Source organism: Eucyclogobius newberryi, unplaced genomic scaffold, assembly GCF_026437365.1.
Source record: "Eucyclogobius newberryi isolate DKJ021-1_F unplaced genomic scaffold, fEucNew1.0.hap1 SCAF_3, whole genome shotgun sequence".
NCBI classification, from domain to species: domain Eukaryota; kingdom Metazoa; phylum Chordata; class Actinopteri; order Gobiiformes; family Gobiidae; genus Eucyclogobius; species Eucyclogobius newberryi.
In genome coordinates, this window is record NW_027315945.1 from 27,471,627 (window position 1) to 27,484,819 (window position 13,193).

Consider the following 13,193-nt stretch of genomic DNA (forward strand, 5'->3'; position numbering starts at 1 on the left):
TTTAAACCTGAAGTGCAACCCCTGGTCGGGGAACACTGTGATGGATGATTGTGCACATAAAGTATGGACTATAGTTCTCCTGAGAAAACACTGTGCACCTTCATCATGTTCAGGACAGAAAACAGTAAACACCCAATGGGACGTTCAATGACCTCTTATGTGTCATTTTGCATACTTGTCTTATTCCTGAGTGCTTCTGTAAGACTCACACGTATTCAAACAACAAAGGTCTATTTATCAATTCATAATAAGACAAAAGCGTTGTCTAAAGTCTGTAAGGGCGATGGCATTGCAACAAGCAACAAATCGCGAAAGAATAAATAACCGTTTTACACTTTTACATCAACATTTTCATATATACATAAAAAGCAAACATGGGCATGCAGTAACAAAGTCTCGGTGTGAATAACAGTAAACATAATACTTTTACATGAAGCAAAATTTAGAGACAAGACGTCCGAAGAGACATTCAGGGGTAAAATACATTCACGGCGGCTGCTGCTGATCACAGTGACTCCTGCATTTTTAAAGGCATCAATGCATGTGTGTTTAGAAGCAGCTCTTACTATAAAACGAGACCATCTTTGGTTTGAAAAGTTCACATATCCTTCCTTATCTTCTATTTTTTCAGTGAAGGAGGAAAATGACCAGAGGTGTGTCGCCAAAATGCGTACTGGAATAACAGTACTGTCACTTTAACTAACCGTACTCGATTAGAAGTACAAAGTCTTGTAAGAAAACGGGAAGTATTTGAGGAAAGCAGCTGTGAGTGACCGGGCGCAACATCTTATTTATGATAAAATGCTCAAAAATGGTTCAAAAGAAGTAAAAATGAGAAAAACGAAGAAGAAATAGAAATGTTCAAATCCTTTTTACGCTGTTGACATTAAGCTTTTTGTCCAACTTATGGGAAGAAGAACCGAAGCTTTTACCTTTTCAAGTAAAACACTGTTAGATAAAAGATGTGAGATGTAAAGTCTTATTAAAAGGTCACTCGAGTAAATACTACCGACCTCTGGAAAGGACAACTCTGCTCCTGAGTTGAGCACAGTGGCACATGGGGAAAGCGTAGCCTACAGTAAATCTATAAGTGATCTTTACAGCACTTTTCTCATTTGGGAAAACGAGCCGCGGAGTGATCACCAGACCTTTCAAAGTGTCTGTTCCTCACATCCGGATCAGGATTTGACCACATCTTTAGTCTCTTTGGCTCCGGCACATGTGGCCTCTTCGCCGGTTCCGGGACTCTCACCTTTCTCTGTGATCTGATTGGACACCGAGGCCTGGCGCGCCCGGCGATAGGACGAACACAGCTCCTCCCACTTCGTCCTGTTGGAGTCTATCCCGTCGACCATTGGCTGTAATTTCCTGTTTAGTTTTAGCAGTGCCTGGACACGGGGAGGAAGTCAAATTGGTTCCCCCGGTCTCATAAAACAAACACATTTTGACGTGTTAGTTATTCACCTGATATAGCGGTTTACAGATCCCGTCTATCCACTCCAGCTGCAGCACGGGCAGTTCGTCTTTGCGGTTGCGATCAAATATTGCCTGCGGAAAGGAAAAGGTAAATTGACAAGAGCTTTAATGTCAATATCTGTAATGAAAGGAAAAAATCAAAGTGAGGGTCCCTTACCGCAGGGGTCAGCTTGAGTTCTGATCGCTCTCTGTCACCTTGCTCGAAGAACTCACTCGTCACCAGTTCTGCCACCTTAACAATGCATGGGTTTCAGATTATTGATCATAAGGAACATTTCCTGGACTTTTCACCCTCCAAAAGATCTCATATTTTGTTTTGAATCGTAATTTGCTATGGCAATGGTCCTGATTTTGTGTCACTCTGAAACCGATGATCACGTTAGCTGAGAATTTGTCAATTAAGACAGAATTTAGATATTGTGAATATAAGATAAAATAAGATAATTCTTTATTGTCCACACATGGGGAAATTTCAGTGTTACAACGCAGTAGATACAGAGGGAGGGACAGATAACTTATAGGAAGTAAAAAAAAAAAAAAAAAATCTCAATAGAATATCTCTTATTAACAAAACAAAAACTCCTCTCATATCTTAATAGGGAATGGAGGAAAAATAAATAAATAAAATAAAATAAAAAGATAAAGATAAAGATAAAAATAAGAATTAAAATAAAATAAAATAGAATAATAATAAAATAAAGTAAAGTAAAAATAGCTAGCATAAGATAGCTATCATAAGACTAAATATTAATGAGCGTGACTTATTAAATACTGAAATAACAAAACAAAAGAGTCAAAGGTGTCTAAAAGTGAATATACTGATCATCCATCTGTTGTCTATTTAAGCTTATCAAATCAGGCACATTATGAATGATAATTTCATTATGACAGGAAACTGCAGCCCGTATACACATGCACAGTAGGGAAGAATGTCCTGAGATACTCAAGGACAAGTATCCCAGCTCTGAATAACAAACATCAACACGACAGCAGAGCAGTGTGAGACTCAAACCTGTTTGGATACCTTCCACGGGCGAGTGACAGCGCCCAGGTCGCACGCTGTCATCAGCATCGATCTGCACAGGACAATGAATGTCTTGCCACGTTTGGTTTTATGTGAATTATCTGAACAAATGTATTATATTTAGCACGTACCTCATGACCTCTCTGTCTGCTTCATCTGTCCAGCTGAAGTCACCAGAATGCACATGCTCATAGAACTTGGTCCTGCGTCTGCAAACAAGAGAAACAAAGCAGTTCATCCATGTCATTTCAGTAAATTACAGGGGAAATAATAATGTAAACAACTAAACAAGAGACTAGACACAACAAATACTGTTGTTTTGGAGGTCACTCCATTTTCTATCACAATTTTGTCACTGGCCAATCAAACAAATTACATCCTCGCATATTTGCCTGCTTTGTGACAGAAGAATATCTGTATTTAATCCACAAATAGGTGCCATGATCTGAGACATCAGTTTACCTATAATAATCATTTGCCTGAAACCTGTATGTTTTTAAAATAAGGACAAAACTCATACTCAAAGTGAAGCGTAAGGTCGGTGGAGAGAATGGCTTGCTTCAATAGTTGCATCATGTTGCTGTATTCTTTAGAGCAGAGGTTCGCAAAGATATTGTGACCCTGAAAGAAAGGGCAATACAGTCAATTAATTCACCAGTGGAAACAGTGGCCAGATAAGGTCATAAGCCGTGCATTGGTAAAGCCATTCTTCACTGTCAAACACAGGGCCTATTAGCATGTTAATTAGCTTTGCCCTCCGTCCTTTGGTAATAGAAATCGATGTAGACGACAGGTCCCAATGATCGCACTAGTCTGGACTTAGACTGGACAGAATAGTTCACTGTGGTCTCATTGACTATTGTGGTTCTCAGCCTGAGGGTGGGTCACCAAATGATTTCAGGAGGTCCCTGGGTGATATGTGGTCAAATTTAACATTTATGTCTTTAACAATGCGTGACACCCTTCAAACGCAGCAATAAATATAGATTTCTATTTATTGGCTTACCAAATTAATTTATCCAAGCCTGGGTCCTGGAAATAAAATCAAAATGTGGGTACTACGTCATTTTGTGAGTAGCTTAGATGTATGGGGGTGGCAAATGCCAAGTTGTTAGAGAACTCACACTAAATCCATGCAGCAAACACACACACACACACAAAAACATCCTTAAACATTGTGTACCTCACTTTGTAGGATCATAACAGCATGGTTGAAGTGGTGATGCTCTAACGTGGCAGAGGTCCCGTATAACAGAGCCAGAGCAGAGCCAGTCCTGCAAACAGAAACACACAACCCTCTGTATACTGAACAATATCTCACACACACACACACACACACACACACACACACACACACACAAGAACTGGGCTAGAACAGCATCAAAACAAGTGTTGACTGGTCTCAAATCACGATCAAACCAGGTCATGAGCGAAAACGCCCCGATGCTGAGCTACATAAATGTGTCTTGACTTTGTACTCTATTTTGGCTTAACTCTGAGTGAGATGAGAGAAATTACTTGGCTTGAAATGCATTGTTTGTGCCTCTGTGGTCCAGATCGTGACACAAACATCCGACCATCAGAGCCAGGATTTCTGCTTCAGTCAAGACGTCCTGGAAGCTGGCCGTCTGTGGAGGGGAACCAAGGCATTCATTAGTGATAACAACATCAACAGGAATAAGCCCAAATGTAATCCTCCGTTAATTAGCTATTTATAAAAGCAACGCGTGCTTCAATTAAGGGTGGATTAATTACGATTCTGTACGTCTACTACACCGAGCGTAGTTGGAGGAACTTCAAAGTAAATGACACAGTGGCAGCCGTTGAGAGCCTCGCCGGCCCTTATAAGATAATCCTTTATTGTCCCACATGGGGAAATTTCATTGGTGCAACGCAGGTAGATACAGAGGTAGATCCAGAAGAACAGATCACTTATAGGAAGTCTGAAAAACACTTTCAGTAGAAGATCTCCTATAAACAAAAACTCCCATAGACAAATAAATAAATAAATACCATTGCATGTGATCCCGACAGTAATTGCACATGAATATGTGTCACAACAGCACATAGATTGCACATGAATTTCACAGTAATTGCACATGAATTGCACATGAATTCCAACAGCAATTGCACATACGACAGAATTGCACATCAGTATTAGGTTAGGTCAGTATTGCGCCGGGATAACGTGACGATCTCCGGGTAAGACGACTGTTCTCCGCAGTTTCATCAGTTCCTCCTTTGTGGAAACGCGGTACGGCGCCGGCCGGGGGGCGGGGCCGGAGCCGGGGGGCGGGGCCGGAGCCAAGACACATCGCAACGACACGACGAAAACACTCAATCTAGCCGAATAAAGTCAAAACAAGTTAATTTAAAGCGATTCCAGTGCGTGTCTCGATCGTTCGTGAAGTTCCTCTTTCATATAAACGTGTATATAAACGTGTACCGACGACACGCCGTACTTTAGCGCGGCCGGAGGGCGCGGGGGGGGGGGGGGCTCGCTCGGAGCTAGCTCACGTCACAACAACACAACGAAAAACGCTCAAATCCAGCCGAAAAAAGTCAAAAACAGTTGAATTAAAAAACTATTCCAGCGCGTGTCCCTATCGTACAGTAAAATAGAAAAAAATATACTAACTATATTTACAAAATATAGGAGATAAAGCACAATAAGTGTGAGAAAGAAGAGAGAGCGTTTACACCGGGCTGCCAGCTGTACCAGCGCCTTATAGCGCACAGTACAGAACATTTGAAGCAATATGTTGTCGTTAAAGTCGTTATTATGCATTCCCTCTCATTTGTGAATACACTGGGAAAAATTACAATCATAAATCAAATAATAAGCCAAAAATTAAAGTAGTATTCATCTTGATTTGAGTGGGTTTTGACTTTCAAGTACAATTTTCTACCTAAGTTCAAGTTAGATTTTTTGTTTTTAAACAGTCAAAACATACCGTACTCAAAACAAGATAAATTCTACATATTTCAAGCACTTTTATCTCTTTTCATATGTGGGACATGTGGAGAGTTGTTCCAGGCTTACCGTGATCATGAGAAACATGCACTGGGACACATTGAAAGCGTGTCTCCAGTTGTGATAGGCCACTGTGCGGTAGTTCTTTCTCACAGTCAAAAGCCAGCGGCATAAAACCTTTAAGACACAGTCAAAAATGGTAAATATTTAATATCAAAAGAGCATGATGTAACTTGATGTCATTGCTTTGCCTGGAATGTTCCACAATACGGTATTAATCAAACTCTATTTAGCATTTATTCAATTACAAGTGTTTTTATTGCAAAACTAATGCGTTAAAAAAACACAGGTATTCGACCGCCTCTCCGCAGATCTTGACCTGTAACTTTAACTGGTGGCATCGTTTGGTTGTCTCCATGGAGATAGATAAGTTTAATGACAGGCAAAGTAATGACATCTCCATGAAGACATATGCAGCATTATAGCATTTAGATTATTATTAAAGTGCACATGACATTTTCTAATTATCATGGAGATTGTCCCTGAAAACTTTGGAAATTTGTGAAAACAATTCACAAATATATTGTGCGTAGGTTTTCTTGTCTTATTTGAAATTCTGAGCCTCCACTTCATGATTTACCAATGATTTGCCACGTTACTGTATCAGATTTCTCACATCGTAATCTATTTTGAACTTCTGGACGACTCCTAGTTCCAGAAACATCCGCAGTGACGCTGTGATCATGGCGTCATTGTCCAGAGAGAAATCGTTGAAGTGAAACTCGTCGATGCCCAGCTCACTGCTCAGGGGGATCTTCGCCGCCTTCGCACAGAGAGAGAGAGAACACCACGGTCAGTCACAGCCGAGCTCAGAACATGTAAAGGTGAAAGCAACTACTCTCATGGCCTTTTGTTTAGTCAGCGCTGAGGAATGAGAAGCACAGGACGATATTATTCATTCATGTTCTACTGCTTTTCCCGCTTTTTTCAGAGGTCGCATGTGACTGGAGCCTGTCCCAGTGACTTTGGGCCTTAGGCTTTAGACTTTAGACTTTAGAGCGTTATCATGAAACGACCAAATCTATTTTATTGTCGACTAGTCAAATGATTTTTTCTATTATACATTGAAATTATTCATTGTTTTTTTTACCACAAGGTTGATATATGGTGATTGAGAGTTCTAAATAGAGAATATTATTGAAAAGCAATATTTTGAATTTTTTGATATAACAAGGTCGTCTATGTGATAAAAAAATGTTGTTTGGTATAGTCCAGAATACACTTATGATTATTTTCACAAAAGTTCATATTCATCGTTGACATTTTAAATGTTTGGTTAATAAATTAAAAAAAAAAAATGGATAAAGGTGGCAAAACCTATAATACATTTTTTTGGAGAGCGGTAAAACGTCTTCAAGTCTAAACCAAGGTCAAGCCATTATATTTTGAAACCTTTTTACATGGCAAAGTTTCAGAAAAGATCCATGTATTTTGGCCTGTTCCTTCTCCTGCAACACATGCCTCAGTATAAAAGTATTTATGTGGGATGTTTGAAAAGTGATCGTGGACAAAAATTCTTCTGAAAGTTCAGTTAAGAACTGGAGTGAAAAAGTCAACTGAGAAACATGAGGTCGAGGGAAAAAGGTGAGTATAAAAGTCACATGTGACTAAAAGAATACAAAAGAACCGCCTCAGAAGTCACAGGAATCTCTGTTTACCTTGAGTCGGTCCACTTCCACCTTGGAGCACGTCGCATGATAAGACAACATCTGAAAACAAACGCACACCATGAGACACACTCTTATTATTGTGCCATTATTGCCCCGACCGGCGCCTGAGCAGCAGCAAAGACAGAGACAGAAATGTGTGTGTTGTCTTTGATGTGCTCAGAGCAGGCTGACGTTCATCATCATTATGAATTATTTAAAATGTCTGAAATATTTATACGAGAAGCAGAAATATGTTTACTGGGGATAAAGTGAGTGTTCAAGTTAGATAGTGGGCAGTGGAGCCAAAGCACTCATTGATGCGCTTTATGTTGAAAAAAATGAATTAAAATATGTAATAAAACAATTAGCGTACAAAGCTTTTGTGCTTACATCAAGCGCTACGGACTGTTTGGCCCAGGTCTTCTTCACTTGGTTGTACATCATTGTGTTATTGATCCCAAGCCCGCAAAAAATAACAAAAGCCTGTGTTCAGAGAAAATAAAAAAGATGAGTATGAAGGAAAGCCATTTTGTTTATTGTGATTAGACTGAGAAAATCTCACCTCAAATAGCCTCTGGTCTGCGTCGTTGAACGTCTTCCTGTCCAAGCGATTGAGGATCTGTGCAACTCCTTCAGTCACATGTTGCAAAGGTTAAACAAATACAGTGTTTCCCACAGAGTGAATTATATGTTTGGAGCTCGCTCACCAATGATCTGATGAGTACGATTCCAGATGGGAACACACAACACTGAGCGGATGTGAAAGCCTGAGGCCTGGTCTGCCTGAGTGGGCCAAAGGTCAAAGTTCAAAGCAGTTCTAACATTTTATAACAAATTTTCTACTATTAAAAAATATTATAAAAATACAATAGGCAAACCAATTAATTATTTAAAAAATAAAATGCATTTGTAATATATATATATATATATATATATATATATATATATATATATATATATATATATATATATATATATATATATATTATTATTATTTTTAATTAATAATCAGGCCCCATGAAGGACCACAGAGTGGAGCAGTACCTCTGCGTCGAAGCGTGGGTCCTGACACACGTCGCTGATGTTCACAGGAAGTCCAGTGGAGGCCACAAGCTCAGCAATACTGTTATTGATCAGCCAATCAGAACAGGAGAGTTTCTCCATGCTGATGTGGCCATTGACACAGACATGAGAGAATATAAGAGTCAATGCAAAATGTCAAATTTGCAACTCAGTAAAGGTGTAAATGCATAATGTGATAATTGCATTGGAGGAAATACCTGATATCGCGATCAATATTGCAAAATGGTGACATGAGCTCAAATGTCTTTGAGAACTTGACAACCTGCAAATCAAATCCCAAACACATGTTGCATCTATATTCTGTGTTCAAATGTCTGTTGGAATAATGAACCGGCCTCACAGGTGAGTCTATGTCCTCCAGGAGCAGCACTGAGCAGCGCTCACACTGCAGCAGAGTCAGAGCTCGCTGCATGATCTTTCGCACGATTTTCTCCAAGTCTGTCTGCTCCTCAAACAGGTCATTGACCACCTCCAGCAGAGTCTGCGGCACAGAGGATATGACACTGAGTATTAACATAGACTCAACTTTATCATTACAAATGCATTCACTCACCCGGCTACGCTCGTACTCCTTACGAGACTCAGAGAACAGTTTGGCATTAGAAATGGATATACCACAAAAAGGCAAATACATCTGAAGCACCTAGAAACAAAAATATGTGAATACATCCATACAAAGTACACACCACACAACAATTTTAGCCACCAAGAGAAGAAGGCAAAGGTTTCAAAATAATTTGACTGCCACCTTGTTGGACATTCAGGTCACCGAACCCTAACAGCAAAACACAGGGGTCATAACAAGAGAAACGCTTAGAACAACTAACTATTTTTTACAACTGGTATAGTCTTAAAGGTGGAATGGACAATTTTTTTCAGTAAATTTGTTATCATATTTCCTCGTGGCGTGGATAAATCATTTGTCCTGCCACGTATCAATCATAAAACGCACCTATCGCTCACCTGCAGCCGCGTGCGGTTCGTCCCCACGTTTCCGTGTGCCTAAGCGCATGGATCTATCATAATATAGTTCCCTCAGTGTACGGGGCAAAATGAAGACGGAGAAAGACAGTTCGAGCTGACGCAGAAGTGGACAGAAATCTACGGGAGACGAGAGATGCGATGCGCTCCGTTGCGCTAATAAACAAACGCACGTGTGTGTTGTATCAGTCCGGGAGTGTGCATGTGCACTTCCGCCTGCGTTCCCAAATCGCCGAAAAATCGTCCATTGCGCCTTTAACATAGTATTAAAATTGGGACATTATACCTTAATCATTACTTGACTGCATTCAAAGACTTTTAAAAATCTCCAATGCAACCATATTACAGTCCTCAAGAGGAATTTCAAATAGTGTGTGGTTGTTGTATTAAATTGACTTATTTACCATAAAATGGATTTTTCGGGTTAGCTTGTGGAGTGATGCTTCTTCAGAGAGCACTTTGCCTTTTCCAAACACCCATTAAAATGATTCAAAGTACAAACCGCAATACATACTTCAAGCTTCTCTGGACTAAGTGCGCTTGTGCACGGGAGAAAAACAATCCAATTTCAACCCTGGTCTGTGAATGTGCTTAATGGTCAAAGCTGCAACAATAATATCAAACACAAGCAATAAAGTGCAGCCTGATATGAGAAAACTGAAGCTCACCTTTTCATCATCCTCTGTGAAGGGAGTTCCGATGGGGTTTTTGTTGATGGCCTGCACAACCCCAATAACTTCTCCATCACTGTTGCAAATGGCCATGCAGAGGATGGACTGGGTTTTGTAGCCTGTCAACTTATCAATCTCATCACTGAAGCGATGGTCCTGCAAAAGCACCAATGTAGGTTTAATAAGCACACCAGACTAAAGCTTATGAACAGATTTTATAGATCTGCTTTTACACCGTAGCTCCATCGACGCAACACTCTTGAAAGTTCAAGATGAGCACTACTTTTTATTCCATTGTTCAAAAGGGCAGTGCTGGTGTAGATGCCTGTGCTTTAACTATTCGCTGCTCACTGTACATCCCTTTGCTGACACATATCCCGGTGCTGTAAAAGAACCTCAGGGGATCAGCATCATCACTGTTTCCTTCTCAGCAGCCCAGAGCCACAAGTTAATGATGTATAGTGCAACTGGATGTGTATAAGAGGAGATAGAGCTGGTAGGGAGCAAGATTATAATAATTGCTTTCTTCTCTGACTGCACTGGGAGATATTAATGGGGGCATGTGATTTATTTACAGACCTTTGGAAGTTGTTCATTAAAGAGTTTGTTATTGGCTTGTGGAAACAATGCATAGACCAATAAAGTTTGACAGATGACAGAGATGTATAGCAGTCGTCAAATATGCATCTGTGACAACGCTGTGCCATAAACTACTATTACTGTGTACATGCAAAGGTTGGGATTCACATTTACACTTAACAAGTTTAAAAAGCAACAGGCTGGTGGTGGTGAGCTTCTGTTTCTGTAAATCTGCTCCAGTGATCTCTCTCTGGTCTCATCACCACTAATCTCTAACTCATCCCCACACATTTAAGATAAGATAAGATAATCCTTTATTGTCCACACATGGGGAAATTGCATTGATACATTTAGAGTGGACACAGTGAACAGCATCAAGAAGAGATCAGGATTCGAACGCATAACAAAATCTACAAACCACGAGCAGGTCATTGTTATTGCTCATTATAAAGCCTTTTACTTAATTTAAAATACACCAAACTACAGATGTGCTTTACCTCATATGCGTTTGGGATGTTCACAGTTTCCCCATGTTCTGCTACGTATCCAATGATACCCTTGCCCCATGCCACCTGCACCTCGCTTGAGTCCAGGGTGCTCGATGAGGGTCGCACGGTGGTGCCAGAATGGACGTCAAAAAACTTGGACACGAGCGTCCTCTTGTGTGCGGGTCCTTCCACCAGAAAAAGTGAGCACCTGTCCGCATCCACGAGGATGCAAACGTTTATGAGGATTTTGTAGCTGAGGTTGGTCAGATCCAGGTCGTTGGAGATGTCTTTCACGAGCTCCAGGAAGAACTCCCGCTCGTTGGTCTCCTTCAGTCTGTATTTGTAGTCTATGGCACTGGATGCGTATTGGGGAACATTGACCCTGGACTCGAGCAGCGCGCTCAGGATGTGCGCAGTGGTCGGGGGCAGAGAGCTGGCTTTGCGGAGAAGCGCGCGGCGCCTCATGCTTGACTGTGACTCGTGCTCACTCAGGCTCACGTGCTCGTCGTAGGTTCTGTGCGCGGTTGTGGCTTTGGAACGAGCGAAGTTTCTCCGCAGCTCCATGTGAGACGATCTGCGCCGCAGTCCGTCCGGGTTGGTGGACCACAGCGGGTCCCGGAGAGGACCGCGTTTGTCATCAGCTGAGGAGGCTTTAGTGGACTGAGGATGCTCCCGCAGCCAGCGGCTCACCTGTTCACATTTAGCTTTACGCACCAAATACTCCTCAAACAGATCCGGGTGCATGTCCAAAAACGCCTCGATGTCGGAGAAGTCAAACGTTGTCATAGCGAAAGTAGCAGTTTCATAAAGTAAAAAGAACAAAAATATATTTTATTCGAGGATATCCTCAAAGCCTTTGTCTGTCCATCCTTCACAGTCTCTTCTTCCCGGCTTTATTGAGAGCGCAGTGATGACGCTACAGCTGTCAGTCAAGGCGAGATTGAGCTGCGTCTCCAGGGCTTTGACTGAGTACTACAGAGAGAGGTGGAAAAGTGGGAGAACTGCAGGGCAGGCTGTGCACTTTCTCTCTTTATACTGTGCCACCAGAGACACTCGGTGCAGGCTCCAATCAAAGGCGAATGCATAAGTGAAACTCACATTTACATTGAAAGCGAGATGCAGCTTCCATTTGGATTTATGTACGCATTTTACTGTGTGCAACTTATAAAAGCCAGGTATTGTCAACTTGTCACATTTTGAATCTGCCAAAACGAAATACCTACATTCTGCGTTTGTACACATTTGGTCATTGAATACAGGGTTAAGTTAATATATAATAGTTGTCAGAGAATAAAATAAAGCCATGTCTTTAAACAAATGCCCTCCATATAGGAGGGGTTCTTGCTATAGTCTTTGTTCTACAGATGGAAGTACAAACAAAGCCCGCTTTGTCAGTTGTCATACAATACGCTCAATGTAAATGGCCTTGAGGTTGTAAAGTCACAATGTCTCTCCCACCTCCTCCTCTACACTGCACACCCACACACTACAGTTGCTCCAAACTCAACTATGAAATAAATGAAATATTTTTCTGCACTGCTTTGAGGTAGTTCAAATGTTCTTTTTTGTCTTTTATTCACCACTCAAAGGCAATGAAAAATTGTCATGACATGTTTTTGCATTTCTGCTTCACAAGTTTTTAGCTTAACTCATCTGACACATAGCACTTTACTACTTCTTATAATATGTTTGTACATCTGAACAAGATGCACTGGTGAGTGATCAGCCACCTGCTTGTCTCCATGGAGATGTTATTTCTGGAATGTTCATGTGGAATGTGTAAACCTGTCTATCTTACATTTATCCAATTACAAATGTTTTGCTAAAGAAATACTGCATTTTTACTGTGAACGGTCACTTCTCCACTGATCTGATCTGTGCCTTGGCTTGGTAGTATCACCTGCTTGCTTGTCTCAAGGACATATGTATAATGCTAAACTGTGGAAAATTCCTGGCAAAGCAATAACATCTCCATGGAGACAAGCAGGTGGCAGACTCTCCACCAGAAACATAGTGCACCTTTAACATTTCACAACTAAAAATAATGTAATGCAGCTATTCAACACAATACAACATTTTAAAATCCTTCCCTATTATAATGTTGTGGCCTAAACAATCTTTTCCCCCTTGAGCTCTTTCAAGTAATCTCAGCCATATAGAGCAATGTGCACTATGAATTTTAAAAGGAAATATATTGCAAACTGTCCA

General features: G+C 40.8%; 1 protein-coding gene across 1 annotated transcript; it reads right to left on the bottom strand.

The window, feature by feature from the left end:
* Positions 1–1,178: 1,178 nt before the first annotated feature.
* Positions 1,179–11,971, bottom strand: pde11al (phosphodiesterase 11a, like). The gene is made up of 20 exons (XM_072461167.1): positions 10,995–11,971; positions 9,916–10,074; positions 8,820–8,909; positions 8,607–8,747; positions 8,464–8,528; positions 8,228–8,348; positions 7,891–7,966; positions 7,746–7,813; positions 7,574–7,666; positions 7,193–7,243; positions 6,151–6,297; positions 5,544–5,651; positions 4,019–4,128; positions 3,684–3,774; positions 3,021–3,121; positions 2,632–2,709; positions 2,489–2,552; positions 1,634–1,708; positions 1,465–1,548; positions 1,179–1,388 (listed from the first exon to the last, which is right to left on the bottom strand). Exons 1-20 carry the CDS (start codon positions 11,769–11,771, stop codon positions 1,179–1,181), a joined length of 2,709 nt encoding a protein of 902 aa, XP_072317268.1. The 5' UTR covers positions 11,772–11,971.
* Between the last annotated feature and the right edge of the window lie 1,222 nt (positions 11,972–13,193).

What these genes read in the sequence shown, in the direction of transcription:
- pde11al (XM_072461167.1), bottom strand. Translation starts at nt 11,771, where the DNA reads ATGACAACGTTTGACTTCTCCGACATCGAGGCGTTTTTGGACATGCAC. An exon ending in TTATGATCCTACAAAGTGAG is followed by an intron (nt 3,122 to 3,683) that starts GTACACAATGTT and finishes CCTTTCTTTCAG; the next exon opens with GGTCACAATATCTTTGCGAA. An exon ending in CGTGGAAGGTATCCAAACAG is followed by an intron (nt 1,709 to 2,488) that starts GTTTGAGTCTCA and finishes TGCATTGTTAAG; the next exon opens with GTGGCAGAACTGGTGACGAG.